This window comes from Rhinolophus sinicus, chromosome 6 (genome assembly GCF_057876585.1).
Source record: "Rhinolophus sinicus isolate RSI-liver-muscle chromosome 6, RSI-T2T, whole genome shotgun sequence".
Classification (NCBI taxonomy): domain Eukaryota; kingdom Metazoa; phylum Chordata; class Mammalia; order Chiroptera; family Rhinolophidae; genus Rhinolophus; species Rhinolophus sinicus.
Window position 1 is genome coordinate 51,519,216 of NC_142506.1, and position 20,219 is coordinate 51,539,434.

At 41.9% G+C, this 20,219-nt stretch overlaps 1 protein-coding gene across 9 annotated transcripts in view; it reads right to left on the reverse strand.

The window, feature by feature from the left end:
• Positions 1 to 1,933: 1,933 nt before the first annotated feature.
• The window catches only part of PLD5 (phospholipase D family member 5), a 240,039-nt gene continuing 221,753 nt past the window's right edge, over positions 1,934 to 20,219 (reverse strand). For 8 of the 9 annotated variants that reach the window (XR_016021545.1, XR_016021548.1, XR_016021549.1 and 5 more), the window contains 4 exons: positions 19,311 to 19,479; positions 12,872 to 12,986; positions 3,605 to 8,884; positions 1,934 to 3,562 (listed from right to left, as the gene is read on the reverse strand). Coding sequence is in view for 1 of the 9 variants with exons in the window: in XM_019746839.3 (XP_019602398.3) it covers positions 8,628 to 8,884; positions 12,872 to 12,986; positions 19,311 to 19,479 (541 nt within the window). In the remaining 8 variants the exon portion in view is untranslated. Of the gene's footprint in view, positions 8,885 to 12,871; positions 12,987 to 19,310; positions 19,480 to 20,219 lie in introns of all 9 variants that reach the window. The other variant, XM_019746839.3, reaches the window with a different exon arrangement.

Here is a 20,219-nt window from a genome sequence, read left to right on the forward strand (position 1 = left end):
GTGTACGGTATCAGATGGGTACTAGATTTACTAAGGTGATCATTTTGTAAGTTATATAAATGTCTAATCACTATGTTGTACACCTGAAACTAATATAATATTGAATGTCAACTGTAATTGACAAAAATTTAAAAATGTTTTTAAAAAATTGCTTGTTACCTGCCTACTCTGAGCCACCTGTGTGCTGAGTGCTGGAGACACAGTGATTTACAAGACGGAAGTTGTCTGCATGGTACTTAAGCTCACCCATCCCCATGGAGAGCGGGGTCAGAGTGGCCCAACATTCTACCCTCTACCCAAGGAAAGGCAAGAGAAGGAAGCAGATGTCACATAGTTACTGATTCCCCTGGAGACTCTTAGTCGGGATCTATAATTTACCCAGAAAGCCATTTTCCTGTAAATGTCCTAGGAACCAGATGCCAACACTCAAGGTTTTCCTGCTTGAATCACAGAGCCTTTTACTGCTCTTTGCATCTTCATTTCTAAATATGTCAGTTCAAATTTATGTATACGTGCCATCACGTCCATGTAAGAGCCGCTGTGTAACTGCTCAGTTCAGTTACTTATAACCATTAGGCAGGAGAAGGGATAATCACTAGGTAAAAATAATATTCCAAACCCACAGCCTATTTTTCATGTGAATTTTTAAATTTAGGACTTTTTGTTAAATATCATAAAAGAATAAAGAGAGCAGTCCAGACATAACATCTATCTTTATTTAAAGACAAGCATAGTTGGGTTGGAAATTAGCTTACAACTCAGTGAAGGAAACACGACCTCAGATTTGACTTAGCTGTCCTTGTGTCAATTTGTTTCACACTCTCTTCTGCAGCGTGGGTGGTCCTCGCCCATTTCTTTTTTCAAAATGCTCATTTTTCATTATTCACATCTTAGTCACCTGTGTACTCTACAATTCTGAAGTGTTAAAATTTTTTCCAGGCTGAAGGGTTTACCTTAGTGTTTATGGGTAAAACTATGATTCACTGGAATCAGTAAATATTCAACACAGGCCTTTCAGAAACTCATGAAAAACAAAGGAAAAAAATGCTTCAGTTATAAATTATAATAACACTTCCATGAGGCAGAAGGATAAACAGTTCAAAATTTACTGGGCCTTTAACTCTGAAATTATGATTCTTTAAATAAATAATATGAAGGCATCGTGAGAACAGAAGGAGGAGACGTTTTATTATTTCAACAGTGTTGTAGTCATGTCTTGCTGTGTAACAAATCACCCCCGAATGTAACGACTCTAAACAACACACATTTATTATGTAAGGTTCTTGCAGATCTGGCCTCTGGGCACAAGTGGAGCTGGACTCTGTTTCATGGTCTCTCATGAGGTTGCCTAGGTATAGGTCTAAGGTCTCTTCCAGGCTAGACTGGGGAATAGTTTTGTGTGGTTGTTGGAGGAGTTTGCTTCCTCACCACTGTTGGACTGAGGGTCTCAGTTCCTTGTTGGCTATTGTTTGAAAAGGCTGCCCTTCAATTCTTTGCCATGTGGACCTTTCCAACATGGCAGCCTGCTTCATTCAAATGCACGAGCCAAGAAGGCAATAGAGAGAATCTGCCAGCAATACGGAGTTTACAGTATTTTGAAACCTATTTACAGAAGTGACATCCCATCAATTTCCAATATTTCATTAGTTAGACGTCACTAGATCCAGCCCACACTCACAGTGCAATTTAACAAGTCAAGTCATTGTTTTCAATCCAGTTGTGGAGGGCGCAGCTCACTGGCCCATGTGGAAATTGAACCTGTGACCTTGGTGTTATGAGCATTACTCTCTAACCATTGAGCCAAACTGTCGCCCACTATAGTGCTTCTTTTATTTCATCATTTACTTCCCTGCTACCTAAAAATAAGCATAGGTTTAACTTTAGTAAATATGTTAGGCCCCTCTGGATTGCAAAGAACAGACATGCAGTCAGGTTTTCTCAATTAATGTGAGTTTATTTGTGTTGATACATAAGAAAATAAGGAAGATAAGAAAGCAACCCAGTAACTACAAAGTCCAGCCTCGTTGTTCAGGAATCTACCATTATTACTCCAGTAACCTAAGAGCAGAAACAGTGCATCAACAAGAACTCTTACTTGTCTTAACTGCAGAAGTTAAGTAGTTGCCATTACTGTTGCAAGGTGGTACCATTAGGGTGACTTAGTTCCTCTCTCTATTTTGGCAGCTCTCAGCACTATTCATTTTTGTTTTTACTTTCCATGCCTCATATTCAGACTCCCTAAAGGAGGGCTCTGGTTGGCTGGGCCAGGTGCCATCCAACCAGAATACAACTGCTGGGTACGTCTCCTTTCCTAGGCCACTCCCTAGCCTGTAGATGGGTGTCTTTGAGTCAGGTATGAACTTTGGTAAAATTAACTGTGACCAGCATGGAGAGTTCACATGACAGAAAACATGATTCTGTTCATGCAGGAATATGAAAACTATAGATCCACTCATGAAGTATAGATAATACAACTTTACTGCTAGGAACAAAACAGCTTTTGTTTCACAATGACACTTTCTCATGGAAGATTTTCAAAGTGCTCTATTGATACCGTAATCTCCCCAAAACTACGGTACTGCATTCTTTTATTACATTGTGTGTGTGTGTGTGTGTGTGTGTGTGTGTGTGTGTGTTGCCTTTAGTAACATGCACTTTCTAAAGAAGCAGGTAACCTCTGCCTTTAAGTACAAGTAAAATTATGGATTAAGCTTTGATTCTCATGAATGTTGTTGGAACATATTTTCTGAGTTGTGTTTAAAGAACTTCTTCCTCTATTTATATTGGAAAGTAATATATTATTTCAATATTTTAAATCCTGGAAATTGAGGTCATATTCCCAAGACCTATTGTATACTTACGTGGGGACACTCTAAATTAGAAACCAGGTGTGGCTGCGTTTGTATCTTATAAGCTCAGAATTTCTCAACCGTTCCTCATAACTGTCCTCCCATAGTAGAGTCCACGAGGGAATTAACAATTTTTCAAAATGTCTGAAGTTAAAAGGAAAGGGTTTGAGAGCCAGGTATCCACTTTATAAAAGGAAAACTTTTCCGCTTACTAATTTTTCTCTCATATAAAAGAAAAATAAATGGTAAATAATCTTCACGCTTACCATGATTTAACTGGACTCCTTGCATACAATTGTCTCTCATCAAACTGTTAGCCCAATATAAAAAAAGACCATAAATTGAAGGACTCAGAAAATGTTGATCAAATCAAATTATTATTAACTATGCAGATTCAGTTGGCTTTGTTAAGCCTTTGCTAAACTCTCAAATGACAGCTTTAAAAAAGTATGCCTCTTCAGATTTTTTCTCTTTACAAAAAGGGTACCCACCTTATGCATGTACCACACACATTCTTTCAGAGAGAAGACTTTTCCTCAAACATGATTTAGCTGAGCAAATCAACAAAATTGTATTCTGAATGGGTCTTGTGAAAGGCACTGTACTAAGCTTTCAAACATGAGCAGGCCCTCAACTTCTAATTGGCAAAATGGGAAGGAAACCTGTGCTTTTGGAGGAGTTGATTCCGATGGCTGTTAAGGTAGCTTCTAAACCTGTGATTCAGTATGTGTTTATGGAGCGGGTAGCTTCTAAACCTGTGATTCAGTATGTGTTTATGGAGTGGGTAGATATCAGGTGTTTTTGATTATGGATTTAAGTCTGGAAAGAAGAGAGTGTGGTGGGGAGGTATAGGAGGCAGCTGAAATCATATCCACAAATGCCAGTTCTATCATTGGGCCGGAAGATACAGCCAGGTCTCTACAATGTTTTCTTCACTAAAAAAAATACCTACCAGTTATTTACTCAAAACGAAGACATATTGGAAACAAACTTTATATACATATATAGACAGGGATATCATTACTAAGATGCCTCTTTGGGCAAATATACAAAATGTTGGGAACATAGCCCATTGGCCCAGCTGCAGACTTAATTCATCACTTGGAGTACAGCTTGAAAGTCGTAAGAGAGTGGTTTGTTTCTAAGATCAAGCTGAAGAGAAAAATAAATGCCTCACCTCACAGAATGGAAAATAAAACCACATATTTACTTCTGAAAAAATTCAGCACTTGCTTATATGAAAGGTTAGAGAATTTTAATGATGTCTCCAAATTCAGCCCTTTATCACACCAATTTATTTAGGTATCTTAAGGTTAGTAATATAGATATGTCCAGGTACAACTTCATCCTATTTACATAAAGAAACATTAAAAATTCAAGATATCCTTTGTAAAAGAATGAGAAATTTAGTAGTTGAACATAGCAAAAGAAAATGCATACTAGCCAATTAAATCTCACAGTTCTTTTCATCAAATTGCCAAAAGGAGCATAAAAGTGATCAGTGACCTTTTATAGAACTCCATCAATACAAGACTGCCAATGGGTCAAAAATAAGAAAATTCAGTTTTTGCCATTTCAAGAAACCTCTGAAGAATACCTCGCTAGCCAGTCACCATAAAAAGCAGTTATCTTCATAATTCAGCCAAAGATGGAAATTCTCTCAAATGGAAAAGGCAGGCTATGAACTGGGATTGACTTCAGGGCTATTGAAAATCTTCCACCAATTTAATTAGGTGAAAATAATAAATAGCTATTTGGTTACCAACATATAAAAGGAAAAGGAAATATGCTAAATCACAGCAAATGCAAAAATGCTGAATATAGATTAAATTATCCAATCTGCCTTAGGCCAAATGAACATTCCGTTAATTTCTCCTTCAAAATGTCTTCTAGTAAAGTGCACAAGGTCACTGAGAATAAGTACAGGAAACCAAAGAATTGACCATTGATCCACAATATGTAGGGCTGTTTGTAAGGAACTGAGTTTGAGTGAGCAATAACGAAGTATCTTTCATTACAGAAGATGACTGTTCTGTTGTGAGCGAAGGCAGTTTTTTCCCATTCCTTAAATGTTGATAATAATGGAATGGATTTTGGACAAAGAAACTCACACAAGTGGTCTTACATATGATAAAAAGGCAGATTCTGGGATCGAATTCCTGAGACAGACGGACCCTGGGTCTGATCTTATCAAGAAATTCTTACAGTCTTTTAATTTTTCCCCCTTGGAATTTAGTTCAGTAAAAACGCTAACCGAAAACTCAGACTGAATCAGAGTCACTTGAGAATAGCCACAGGCTGGTGGGAAATGAGCTTCTGTCACTCCCAGGTTCAGTGAGGCACTTTTAACAAACCAGTAACTGCAGTAACAAAACACGTTTTTCAAACGGTAAGATCAGCCCAAAATGTGATCAGACCCATCTCACTAAGAACCAAATCAGAAGTGAGACAACCAACAGCACAAATATAGCCCAAATGGGAAAAGTAGGGCCAGAGCTACATAGATGCAAAGTTTTTCCACAGCCCTTTCATTTCTTTTACTGAGTCTGCTTTGACTTTTTAAAGACACTAGTTTTCATTGTGTCCCACAAGACTTTGGAAGTCCCTGAAGTGTCTCTTTACAAGGTCCTCTAAAGACAGTGGGGACATTTTCAGTGTGCCTCACTTTTATCATTTTCAGTTACCCTCAATGTACAGTTTGCAGAGCATGGGTATAATACAGAATGTTCCATGTCCTCTCCAGCGTTTTCATAAGCATTTTCAATTACTTGATATGCTAGTGGACAGTGGCAGTGCAGTGGAAGCCAACAGTATTGACATTTAACAGTGTGTGTCAGTGGTTTGATTTGGGGGTGATCAAAGTTGTGTGGCTTGGGAGGAGAGCAGGATACATAAAAACTCATATGCAAGTTTTCAGCCGGAAGGTCCATCAGAAGTTCCTATGGAACTCTACAGTAAGCAGAAGTATACTCATATATATAGTGGCCACTGTTTAAAATTCATGCTTGAGAATAAATAAGGCACTAGGTTAATGTTAGTTGCACAGAAACCTAAAATACAGTCTCATATTATGTTTGCTTTTCTTCCCCCAACCCCCTGGGAAATAACTCCTGGGGAGTTTGTGGGGGAGAAGTGGAAGTCGGTAGTCTGTTTAGCATAGACAGTTTAAAAGAGGAAGACCACTTCTAGAGGGGTCCAGAAAGCATCCAAATGAAAAAGAAAGTTCTGCAGAATTAGCTTTCCTTTAGGAGACATGGACCCCTTTAGGACACTCTGCACGGGGGCTGTTTTTGTGGCTGCCACAGAAGGTCCGCTTGCCTCCTGGCGTTGGTAGCCTGGCTGCTGCCACCTGGACCACCTTGAAGAGGTGGGCTGCTGGGCAGGCAGGCAGGGCTGCTGCTGCTGCTGGTGCGTGGCAGAAAATCCCGGGGCACAGTTCCTGGTGCCACCTGTTTGATGGGGCTCAGAAGGAAATGGCAATGGTGGTCATTTGGCTAAGGACAAAATTCTCTTCTCCTATCCCATATAAAGATAGTGACAGTGAAGGGGCCCCATTGCACCGAGCATATGTACGTCCCATGGCTGTGACAAATACTCCAGGAGACAACTTGAGAACAGACAAGGAAGCAACTACCTCTCATCTTTTCACATGTCCTTGACAAACTCAGCCCCAGTTGCTTTTCTTGGCCCAGGATTGAAGTTGGTGTGTTTGTCTCTACGCCTGCTCTCGGCTTGGTTTCTTTTGCCTCTTTCCTTTTTAATCATCACCCAAACCACCTTTACTTTATTGAGATGACTGGCTGGATAGCTCCCTACAGAAACAGAGATTGGGTATATGGTAAATATTTTGATTTTACGGGCTGGCCATTATTAATGAAGAGTTTCATTAAGAATCCCCCAGTCATTCATAAAAAAATGTCACCCTTAAAAATACAGCTGTCTTCCAGCTCTTCACTGCCTGTTAAACATCCTGTAAAGCAATACTTGGAAGCAACAGGAATGAAAGTTACATGATTGCTGGACGACCAACAAAAGCCATTGTACACCAAGCAAACCCACTGGATAAGATTCATGGGTTCCTTCATCACTCGTTCTAGCATATTAGAAATCAAATCTAGAAATAGAAAAAAGTCATTGAGATTGCTTTTCTTGGCTCCGAAAACACATGTACATGCCAGTCCTAAAGACAATCCCTAGCACAATGCCTAGTTTTGTGTTGGTGTTCTTTAAGCCAAAGAGACCCGACAAACTGAAGACCATCCCAGCAGGAATGACGATCTCCAGCAGGGTTTTGGCAATGCTGTGTTCCTCCACATTTGCAACTGGATTTGTTTCCCCTTGGAGGCTCTCGGGGAGAACCTGGTATTGATTCTGATCAGGATACCACAAAAATTATTCCAAGAAAAAGATTCTACATCATAATGCTTTGCATTTATATAGGTTCTTTTGATTTCAAAACAAGGTATAAATATTTCCTACCATGACAACATCTTCCCGAGGTAGGTGAGTATTTACTGTCCCTACATTACCAAAAGAAACCCGGGGCCAAGGAGCACAGGGAGTTCCAGGCCAGAAAGTCAGGCAACAAGACTGGGCTCTGGGCTCCGAAGAGGCCGTGCTCTCTCTAGGGTAGCAACAGTCTCCATTAATATAGGGTTATACATTGTATAGATAGAAAACAACAACATACAATGATATTATAGAACAATACTCCAATATTTTTGTTTCTTAGTAAAATATGTTAAGCTCGTTATTTAAATTGCATTTCTCTGAAAAGCATTTGGTATATTAAATAGCAGAAGGTATATTAAATAGCTCTATAAACGTTTGCTGGCATACTCTTAACAGCATAATTATTCTAAAGAAATTAAAATCCACTGACACATGGAGATCTTTCCTTTATAACCCCATGAACTAGGCAAAAATGTGAAAAACTACTCTAGTCTCATAATGCAGACTTAATAGCTTGCTGGGTATTTGCAGGTGGCTACCTAATTTTTCTGAGCTTGAGAGAAAGGATATATATTGCTGGCTGTGGTTTTAAAATACCACCAACTTGGTAGGGAAAAATGTAGTTGCAAGGTGAAAATTAAAGACTGCTATTTCCATTTTGTATTCATTCTGAGGAATTCATACACTTTCAAAAGATATTATCACACTTGGAACTAGTGTTGAGGTGAATGTAGGGACACTACATCATAAGAACTTTTTGTGAAAAGAAAAACGATACAAAATAAAAGCTACAGTATTAGAAGAAAATGAACAGGGAGGCAAAAAGAGTATTTTTCCAGGGTACTGAAAGCTGGCACGAGAATTTCATGCTTAGATGACCATATAGGCCCTGGAGATGGTTTATAAGGATAAATACTTGGTTTGATCTCTTCTCCAAGGTGAGATCCTCATTCTGCTTTCTCCGTCAGTTCTCAGAATGGGGTTAAAGAGCTTACATGCTAAGCTTCCTAAGACTGGACCAGGTGAGTCAGCAGAAAAAGTTCTAAAACTAGAAAGAGGCATCAAAGTCTTAAAATCTGTATGCAAACGTAAAAACTAACTTCCAAGCCAAAATGACATTCTCTGTCAGAAATAACAAATACAAAAGTCTTAAATTTCATGTACACGTCGCGAAGATATGGTTAGATATTACATGGCATTCAGAGATTATTTTCTATAAGTGTGCTTTTTTTTTTCCTCCTAAAAAAGACATATTAAATTGATTTTCTCTCCTCAAGTCCTTTATGTATAAATATGAAATACAAGCTGTCAGTGTGTTCGTTCGTGTTACACACTCGCGGGGTCCTTCCCACTCGCGTTGTATGTGGCAGTTTTGTTTGAGGGGAGTCTGAGTTTGACCAAGCTTGTGCAGTTCGGCTGTTTGGTTGGCTGTAAGCTTCTGGCGTAGGGTGAGTACCAGTCCCTCTCAAATACGTCTTTCAGCTGCTTAATGATGCTTGTGTTGTTCCTCACATCTGCTTGGTTGATAACAAGGCCCGTGCCCGCGTTCTGGGTAAAATCATTCCCCACCCAGTCAAAATTTCCTGCAAACAAAGGAAATAATGGTGAGGACCCACTGGGGAATAGTCCCTACATAATGAAACACAGAGCAGATTCTATTAAAAAATAACAAAATAAACACCCGGGAATAATGACCGGGAGAGTAAATTGTGTTAACAGCTCAGGAAAAAAAAAAAAAATTCCAAGAAGCCTTACATATGGCATATTAATATTTGCATGTTCTTTTGTCATTTTCTTCAGCTTTGCTCAACTGGAAACTCAAAACAAGGAATCTGCTGTTCTTTTCTGTAAATGTTATTTCTTATTGACGTTCACAAGACACACTAAATGTAACAACACTTAAAATATATAGGAATCCATTTAAAAACTCTGTGAGCAATGACTGCCTTCTCAGAGACAACATCTAATCCATATGTACAAAAGAGGGATTCTAATTATCACGCTCAGAAGCTCTGGCATCAAAGAAAAAGCTGAAGCCTGAGAAGGAGAACCAGCTCCTATTGCAGAACACAGACTGGAGCTCTGCTGCATTCGTCTGCAGACCACACTCTGGGAAGGACACATACAGAGAAACATGCTTTAGGGTAGCATGGAGGGGACAAGATGAGGGCAGGAGTGATGAAATTCTGAAGCCTTTTTCTGTGAAATTCAACTTTTTCCTTCAATACAATGGGTGGAGCCAAAATCCTGTATCTTCATTGATTCTCAAAAGCTTTCATTAGGTTCTTCTCAGCAGTTATAGCTGCAGGCTGCTTTCACAAGCCTGCAGAGGGATTTCTACACCAGAGTGACCACCTTCTCCTACCTTTCACTTTCTAATAGCTTGACTAACTTCAAAATCCACACACGTCTCAGTATTTTTTCAGTTCGGATGCAGTTTCACTCAGCTCTTTCTGAGACTGCATTTCAGCTCCCAGAGTGCATGCTGAGGTCCCAGATGCCAGGAAAACTGCGGAGCCACCCTCAGGAACACCCTGGTGAGGTGGAAAGGTATATGGGCCTCAAGGAGCCTTCTGAGTGCCTTCAATCAATCAGCCTACTACCCCTCTGTCAGCACTCTAATAATTCAAACCATCGTCCAGACAAGGCTGCTAAGATCGACTCAGATATACTCTGGAGAATTAAAACGTAGAGAGATGATACTGTTTGGGGAGTCTTCTGTAACTCTTGTGAAAATTTAATGGAGCTATAATTCCATGCAAGGTGTCGTGTGGATTTCTCTTAATTCACTGTTCTCAGCACATGTCTGAATGATGGCTTAAGAGATTTCCAGAACACACTAATATTTAAATTGTCAATGAATGTTCTCTCTTGATGCCCTTTAGATATTTTTATACTAGAATTATGCTTCACTCTCGGGAATTAATGTTTTGCTAAAGTGCTATGTGTAAAATAAACTGAATTAAAAATGCATTAAAATAGAGAGCCCGGAAATAGACCCACATAAATATAATTAACTGATCTTGACAAAAGAGCAAAAGCAATACAATAGAGCAAAGATAGTCTTTTCAATAAATGGTGCTGGGACAACAGGACATCCACATGCAAAAATGAATCTAGACACAGACCTTACACCCTTCACAAAAGTTAACTCAAAGTGGATCATAGACCTAAATGTAAAATGCAAAACTATAAAACTCCTAGGAAATAACATAGGAAAAAATCTAGATGAACTGGGGCTTGGTGACTTTTTAGATACAACACCAAAGGCATGATCCGTGAAAGAAATAATTGTTAAGCTGGACTCATTAAAATTTTAAAATTTCTGCTGTGAAAGACACTGTCAAGAAAAGAAAAAGCCATACGTTGGAAATAAATATTTGCAAAATATTAATAAATAATAAGATGGTGTCATGCGGGAGACCCTGCTCGCTGCGCCATTTGTCATGCAGGGAAGCCTGAAGGGTCTCTGCTCCCGCTGTCGTGCGGGGAGTCCGGCAGGGTCTCTGCTCCCGCTCCCCACAAGAGAACGCAGGACATGGTGTCGTGCAGGGAGGCCTGTGGGGTCTCTGCTCCTGCTCCCCATACAAGAACGCAGGATATGGTGAGGCCAAAAAGGAACACCCACGGAGCCATAGGTAGGGGAGTCATACCACTACGGTCTCACTGGAGGCTGGGTTCACTGGACGTGCGACCTGCTGTCCGTTTTGTCTGCAACCCACCGACGACTCTCTTTCACTCTCCTCCACTCTCCTCTGCTAGCGTAGCCACGGCAGTTATATTAGTGGCCAATGGCTCACTGGTTACAGCTGACGGCCAACTAGCCACAGCTGATGGCCATCCAATCACAGTTGATGGCCATTTACTACCTGAGCCAGCACCTGTCTATGTGAGGCTGAGAGCCTGGAAACTACTTTCTGGGGCTCTGCCCCCACAGATGGCAATAACTATGGACCTAGAGGGTATCACGCTAAGTGAAATAAGTCAGACTGAGAAAGACAAATACCACATGATCTCACTTGTATGTAGAATCTAAAGAACAGAATAACGAGCAAACAAAACAGAAATAGACTCAGAGATACAGAGAACAAACTGATGGTTGCTAGATAAGAGGGGGGTTGGGGGGCTGGGTGAGAAAGGTGAAGGGATTAAAAGGTGCAAATTGGTAATTACAAAATTGTCATGGGGATGGAAAGTACAATATGGGGAATATAGTCAATAATATGGTAATAACTATGTACAGTTTCTCATGGGTACTAGACTTATTGAGGGGATTGCTTCATAAATTATATAAATGTCTAACCACTGTGCTATACACCTGAAATTAACATAAAATAATATTGAATGTCAACTGTAATTGAAAAAAATATTATAAAGATGTCCAAAAAAAAAAAGGGCAGAATATCTTCTCACTGAGCCAGGAGGTGGCACTCGCCAGTGGCCGATGGCAGTGTCTTCTGCAGGGCTGCAGATGGGGAGGGCTCTGGGTGGGCTGGATTCCAGACCCAGCTCTTTTCCCCTTACATCTGTGGGTTTAAGTCATTTCACATCTTATGTCCCAACTCTCCTCATTTCTAAACTGTAGGTAATAAAAGCCGCCCTCCCTATTGGCAATGTTTCTGAGAGAATAAAATAAGATAAAGTGCTTTACAAAGTTAAAAGGGCATCATTTTTACTCACTCACTAAATTTGGAAAACAAATAGTTTCCATGTTCCTTCATTCTATACATATGTTTTTCTTCTCTGCTTTAAAGATGCCACTTCATGTGGACAATGTAATAACCATGCTGCTGTTTTGGGATGTATGCACCATAGTTTTATAGATAATCTCCATGCTGCCTGTTAGGGTACCAGTGAAGGGGTTACCCTGGATGCATACACATAATGGGAAAGTAGATAGATTTGCTGCATTAGTAAGTAACTCCACCAGTACACAGGATCTCTGCATCTGGAGCTTTACTACCTTAATAAAAAGTGCTAACACGAATCAGGTATGGTCCATGTGCCAGGTGCTTTGCATATGTTATCCCACTTAAACTTCACCCAATGAAGTAGAAACTATTAGTCCCATTTTATAGAAGAGAAAACTGAGGTTTAGAAAGCATAAGTAAATTGTCTAAACTTAGACATTTAAAAAATAGCAAGAGTGGGATATTATTGCCCAGGCAGTGTTTTGGCACCAGACTCCGATGACATCTGCCTTCCGGTCACTCACGACAGGCCAGCTGTCAGTAGGGAAGGTGCCCTGTCCTTGTTCTAGCACCAGTACTCACCTCTGATGAGCCGTTCACCTCTCGCATATAAAATGAGGCAACTGAACCAAATAATGTTTGCAAAACATTTATGAAAAGACATCTTCTGTAGTCTCCTACTAGATGAACCAGCCATAGAGGAGGTGTTCGTTTGAAGAGCTCTTTGTCCTCACACTCCTGTTTCCGGATCTCCAGGGTCCCCCACTCACCAGCAGGGGCTCCCACGGCTCTGCTTCCTCACCACGGGGTACAAAGAGCACAGCTGGTCACCACTCACCTGTGTGATCCCCTAAGGGCCCTCACAGTCCTGACACCTACCGATATAAGCTGCACCATCCGTCACCATGTACTTGTTACGGTTTAATTTAGGAAAGGTGTGATTCTTTTGTTCTTTTGTAGCACAAGCATTCTCTCTTTCCAGATCAAAAAATTTCTGTAAGACAAAAGAGAGAGAGAGAGAGAGAGAGAGAGAGAGAGAGAGAGAGAGAGAGAGAGAGAGAGAGAGAGAGAGAGAGAGAAAGAAAGAAAGAAAGAAAGAAAGAAAGAAAGAAAGAAAGAAAGAAAGAAAGAAAGAAAGAAAGAAAGAAAGAAAGAAAGAAAGAAGGAAGGTGAATAGAGAATAATTTTTGTCTTGTTCAAGAGTACAAGAGGGTTTCTTATCCAAATATCGACAACAGACTTCATGTTGGGTTATTAAACCATAATCTTGTCACTTCATACAGATGAAGCTATTTTTGTTTTCAAATCTATACAGGCAACGAGAAAGAAAATTAGCAGGCTCAAGTCACTAGTGAACACTTTTAAGCTACAAAAGGAACAGTTTCATCCTTGCCATCCATTCTTTCAGGTTGCGAGCCAGAAGGTTGTACGATTCTCCTCGTCTTACTCATCAGGCACTGGCATTTGAAGTCGGCCTCAGGGTGCTTTCTGTCAAGCACGCCAGTGGACTGCATGAATATGCTTCCATGTTGCAAACTTTATACAAAGCAGCAGGCCTGTGCCAGTGACTGGCGGCTTACACTGGGGATGTGCAAACGTCAACAGATTTTGCCGACGGAACAAATGCTTCTCCTCTGAGCACCCAGGTCTAGAGCTCTTTTTAAAAGGCCACTCAAAAAACATCAACTTCAAACCATGAACCCTGAATTTCAATGTTAATATGACCCCCAAAAGAGCCAGGGATGGGGAAACTATGATACAGGGCTGACAGCAAGACTAGGCTTGTGCCTCGGGAATGCACTGAAATTAAGTGCTTCGATGAGGTGTAAACTATGATTGAGTTTATAGGATTCTATGCCTGAGCTCACAGGAAGACGCCATCGAGGGTGAGGGGCTCAGCTCTCTCCCACATTGGACAACGTTGAACATTTTCAGAACTGTGTGGAATCTTTCCGGAGTGTCTTACACCTCTGGAGGAGTCACGTGTGTTTGAAGGAAAGAAGAGGCAGAGAGTAAAATGGACTGATACCTAGGTACGGAAACATCATTTACAGTTTGAAAACTAAGTGTTCCAATTTGGTTTGGGGAAGGAGTGCGTTGGTCCTCCCCTGCCCCGCAAGGTGAGAAAGGGGTGATAAACTAGGTGATCCCTAAGGTCTCTTCCAGCCCTGAACGTTTCATCCTGAGTTTTTGTAGAGTACTTGAGATCAATGTGCACAGGCCACAATCTTCTACCCAAGAGGAGTGTTGTCCGAGGGCCATATCACCATGGTTACAGGTGATGCTGCCTGGGTCACCTTATTTCCTCAGTTCCTGTCTTCTACAAAAGCTGCGTCCTTTGGAGGGGTCACTTACAGCCTTGGGGGTTGCTTCAAACTGATAATAACCTGTGAACGTTCTTAAGTCAAAGGTGAATCCTGAGGCTTGGCACCACTCAGTAACAGCCAGCAGTCACCTCGCTTGGACATTCCATCACAACACATGTCCACACACTTGACTGTTTCCTTTTCAGGGGAAGATATTACTGTAGACTCAAGATGGATTTGAAAAAGAATAAAATATACACCCTAATTTAAGTCAGGGATGGTGTCACAGCTTGAGGCTTTACTTAGAAACCATTTGCTCTAGAGTCGGAGATGGCCCAAAGGAGGGGAATGGCTTTATCTGGGAAACTAAAAGGACAGTGGAAATCACATGGTCTTCACTAACATACTGTTAGATACCTGATACGCTATAGGGGACGGCAGAGACATTTCGAAAGTGATTTGTCAATTTATTAAAAGGTAAAAACCCAGCTGACTGAGGCAACTTTGTGAGTTGGAGTGTCTTTCCGTGAGTCCCCTCATGGATACAAACCCACACAGCCAGGGGTGGGGAGCCCACTCCCCCCTTAGGCCAGAGGGGCCCTGCCTCTGTCCAAGATCATTGCTGTATCAGTACTCCAGTCTCCTGAAGTTGTGCTTTGTGCAAAGTTCCAGTGCCCACTCTTCTTGGAAAAGCTCCTCACCCACCTGTACTGTATTGTAGATACCTGTATTGTAGGGCCTCAAGCTGATGTGTCACCTAGGCTTATCTCGATGCTTCGAAATGCATGGCCTGCCTTAAATGAAGATCGGAGTTTCCGTTTCATAAAATGGCCAAAAGGGAACTATTAACATTTGCTTTTTTCAAGTGATGTGATTATCAGTGTTGAAAAGAAGAAGCTGAGTAAGTACTGTAGAGGTTATAATGATGAATTGTACTTTCCTTGTAATCTCTTGCAAGTCTTACATGAGAGCACTTCACATTTCACACAGGAGCTTTCCCCTGACTGCACCTGAGTGGCCAGGGTGCAGTGGGGTCAGGAAGCAGTGGGTCGGCAGGGACCACTGAGCTGGCCTGAGAGGAAGGTGAAAGGGGAGATAGGAACATAGGCACCAAGTCCATGCACAGTACACACCTTCCTCTTTGCTTCTGCTGTATTATGTCTTTTGTTTTCTATATTCTAATGCTGTGACGTCTGGGGCCTCACTGGGCCTGGAGGGCTGCCCCTCCCGGGGTCAGCTAACTGCTAGAGACAGCAGACAACGCACCGGTGAGCGCGCCTTTTGTGGGCCAACCAACCAATCCAGAGCTCATACTCTGACTCACATCCTTTATCATTGCTCTCACGCTGAGCCACTACCCACCAGCCCTATCACCCCAGAGCCGTGCCAGGCACCCAGGGGCAGCCCTAGGCCCAGCGCCAGCTGAAATTATTCAGTGGCCAACCCTAAATCGGTTTATCCTGCCTCGCCTGTTCCTTTCCATGGAAACCACAACAAAGGCTCTTGTCCAGGTTTCCCCTCACTCCTTCCGCCTCATGGATGGCCCTGGCATTTTCCCGTATGGACCTCCAGCGCATGGCGTGCCCCCTTCTCTTGAGATCTGCGAATATAACACACTCTCTTGTCGATGGCCGTCATCTTCTGATCTGTTGGCTTTGTCACACCTGAATAATAAAACCTGTATTTTAAAACACTGCTATACCTGATAAGTTGGACAATGGCACCAACTGTGACTGCAAACACTTGAATTCCCATGTGCATGACTTCACCTGGTAGACAGTCACCGCTCGGCTGCCCTGCCCCTGTATATCCCACAGAAAGCGGTGACAATGTCTGCATATCCCCCACACCTTGTTGTGGACTCTGCTCTCTCCACTTGCTAGTTCACAGAACCTGTCTTATCACTCTGCCTTCGTAGCTCCCTCCTTGGACTTCACTTATGCCTTCATTCATTCACCCACAGCTTCAACACACGTTTTGAATATTCTGTGCCAGCATCATGCTGGGCACTGGGAATACGATGGTGAATGAGACACCTGTTCTTTGCCTCATTTGATTTTTCCCTGGAGCCCCACCGGCCACTTTGATTAGCTGAAAAATGCTGTCCCTGAACTAAAATAATTCCCAGCATTGCTTTGTCCATGGAAAGGTATTGAACACAGTCTGTCTCTATTCTCCTCTGTCTCTGCCTGGCTTCCTAGGGCCATACAAGCATTTCCAATGTCTGGTCCCAAGCAGAGGATGGTACCCTGACCCAACTCCTGGTTATTTCATTTGCTTGCAAATCTGGCCTGGAAAACAGATCTGTAGTAGTAATCATAGACCTATTTACATTCCCAATACTGACACTGATTTGTGAACCCACAGATATGTACACAGCTGCCTCAGTTTACAAAAACCAGTTAAACAGAGATAAGAATTTCTATTTTCCATCAACATAATCAGAATGTTAGGGAGATGAAGATGAAAATATAAGGGAAAAGCATTGTTCTTTTGGAATTTACAAAAAATTCTAGAATTTTCTTTTTAAACTGTTAATGATTTCAACTTTTAAAAATATTTTACTGGCATGGATGACCTGAAAACATTTTATCGGACATCTTTGTTGATCCTCAGGGACACAATTTAGATGTGCAGCTTCTCATGTATCTGAGCAGATGTAACATATGGTAGTTTGAATACTTACAGAAAGGACAAAAGAGAACTTTGCAACTCTAGTGATCTGTGCTACATGCAGAGACCACAGAGTATGATGTTTAAGAGCTCAGGCTCTGGATTAGAAAGACTCGTATTTGAATTTTGCTCCACTACTAACCAGTGTCCTTGAAAGAGGTTAATCTCTCTAAGCTTCATTTTCCATGTCTGTAAAATGGAAAAGGCACCTGTTTCATAGCGTAGCTGTGAATATTAGATAATACATGTAAAGTATGTAAGACAGTGCCTGGCTACTTGTATGCATTCATGAATATAACAAATTCCACAACTTGTTTAAACAATATTAAGCATTTACTACGTACAACCAGAAAATGTGAAGTGGGATGCTGCCATAACTGCAAGGACAAAAAGTTAATACATGATGTAGCAATCATTTACCCCATGGACAGCAGGCAGCAGGATGGAAAGATGGAGACCCAGATGACAACATATTTGGTAAAACCACAACCTGCACTTATTTGAACCTTTGGCTATAAGTCAGGGGATTGGAAAACAAATTGTAGTGTGTGTTGATTGCTTGCTATTAGTGCTTTAGAAAGTTATTAGAGGAAATAAATAAGCTCAGGGCAGGATTTGCTGGTTTGCAAGCAGACATGAAAAAGAACAGATAGACCAGGAATGCTGGAATTTCAAAGGGCTGCAAAAGTGGATTGTGCTTAGAGCTCAATAGTGGAGAGTAAGTTTGTAAGTGACTGAAACCAGTTTAGACTCAGTCCTGCAGGAAAGATCAGGCAATTGGTGTCATCTTACCATGCAAGTCTGATGGCCTAAGGAAACTACCATAGAGAGAGAGAGGGAGAGAGAGAGGGAGAGAGGCAAGGGGAGTGGGCAAGGAAGCAGTTAACCAAGTTCAGGAATTATGTACAACAAAAAATGCTGGCTGCTGTACTGGTACATGGAAATGACTGGAAGCAAATAGAGCAGAAGCTGACTAAGTTTCTGAGAAAATTTGCCAAAGAAACTATGAGCTGGGACCAGAAACTCCTTTAACTGTTCACGTCTTAAAACCACTTTGGGTTCTCGACTTCACACCACCCTCCCAGAAGGATTTACAACTGCTATGGACCAGTGACTGCTGTGGGGCATTTTTATTGTCCTTAATCTGTCGCTGTTTCTGGGAGGGAGGTAACTTTAATTTGGGTTTTGGGTTTTTTTGGGTGGGTGGTTATTTTGTTGTTAGTTTATCACTGAATGATGAGACGCCACATCCAGATGTACTGTGGAGAAGAGCACGCCACTGGGAGGCCCTAACCTCTGAGTTGTGCAGAGACAGTCTGGGCTGAGGGGTGTCTATGTGGGAAGAAAGTAAAGGATATAGGGTGTGTGGAACTTCAGACTGCGATGACTCACACACCTGTTCCTCCGTCTCCTCGGGACCACAGCTACCTTTCTGACCACACTCACAGGCCTCCCTTGCCATCAGGTGTGCCTGGGTGAGTGATTTCCGGGAGTGATTTGAGTGAAAGCTAAAGGCATGCTCACCCCCTCACGCATAAATGCCTCCCATCTCCTGCTTCTCCTGTTTGGCCTTATGATACGGAGCTCATGGCAATGTTGGAAGCCATGTGTCAAAGTTGATGGTGGAGCCCCTGTCACCCTGGGTCCCTAAATGCTGCATGGAGCACAGCCCCACCACCAAGAAGAGGGCCTGGCACAGAGTAGGGTCTCAACGCACCTTGCTGAATGACCGCAGTGGAGATTGGGCAGAGCTGAGACCTAAAGGATTAGAGGGCATGGGTCAGGTAAAGCATGGAGAACAGTGCTGTTGGCAGAGGGCACAGCATGTACAAAGGCCCAGAGGACCAGAGGAGGGTCAAAGATGAGCTGGAGACTTAGCATATTTACAGTATCACAATTCCCAGGCTTGCCTCCATCAGAGGTGGATTAGCACGTGGCCTAAGGGACCCGGAGCACGTGCAGGAACCCAGGCTCAGGGACTGTAGGGCTGGGGGAGTCTGTGCTGGTGCATGTTCCAATGCTCTGTTGGTTACAAATAAGAAGGCGGCAGCTCAAACAAAATGGAGAGATGCGACAGGAAGTGTGTGTACAAAGGGCTCGACGATGAGGGCACCGGGAAACTTGGGTTCTAGTCTCCACTGTTTTTTTTTTTTTTTTTTTTTTTTGGCATGCGATTGTCTTGAAAAATTACTTACCCCAACTCTTGAAGTGTTTCTCACTATCAAAGATTGTTATTCCAGTTCTCATTGGAAGTTTATGTGTATGTGTGTGCTTACAGCTTTCATGGATGTGCAAAGGGAATACATGTTTTCTTTAATAACAGTCAAAACAATACTTACAACCTTCAAACTGCAGTTGGCTATTTCAGTGCAAATAGCTTTAAGAGACGAAATAAAGTTAAAGGTAAGGGGATCAGTTTCCTTCCAGAAGCTTATAAGCAGCCGAACTTTAACACTTCGCAAAACTAATGCTTCTCTGATTTTCCCATCCAAGTCCGGCCAGTAAGTCCTATAGAAATAATATCCATATGGATAAAAATAAAGAAAGTAAGTTAATTTTGGAAAATAAATTTACTAGACTTCAGAGAACATTGATATTAATCTGATCATTACTTTGTTCTATAATATATAAATAACCTTACAAGATAGTTTGAAAAAACGCAAGCCTCCTGGGTTAGGGCACTGAGAGACGATGCTTTGTGGAGACCTGGCCCCACCTTAGATGAGCTCTTTCACCACCAGGTTTCAGGCTGTGTGGGCACAGGGTACAGACAGACTGACCACCACCACGTGCCACCCTCCCTGCACTCCAGCCTTACCTGTGCTCCAAGAACCAACTTTTCAACAGAATTCCTGTTAGGAACCTTGAGCACCCCTTCTATCCCCAAATACTGCTCAGACCTCTCTTCTTTGGTAACTGCCTCCCAAATGAGCTTCTGCTCTGGTTACCCAAGCTTTCCCATTCTTATTTCCAGACTGTCTTCTCTCCTGACCAAGCCCCCCACTACTCTGGGCCCTTGGAAGTCTCCATCAGGCAGACATGTTTCCCCTCCTGGACCAGCTTTTTCCTTGAATCCTTAACCTTTTAATTTAACTGTTGGGCTAGGTTACATGTGGCTCTGTTGATGGTTCCTTTCTTCTTGAAAATCGATTCCATTGGCTTCTTTGACTCTTTGGTTTGCTGGCCTGTCCCTTATCTCTCAGATTGTTTATCTGTATAGGGTTTTTTCTCTAAATATCAATGTTTCC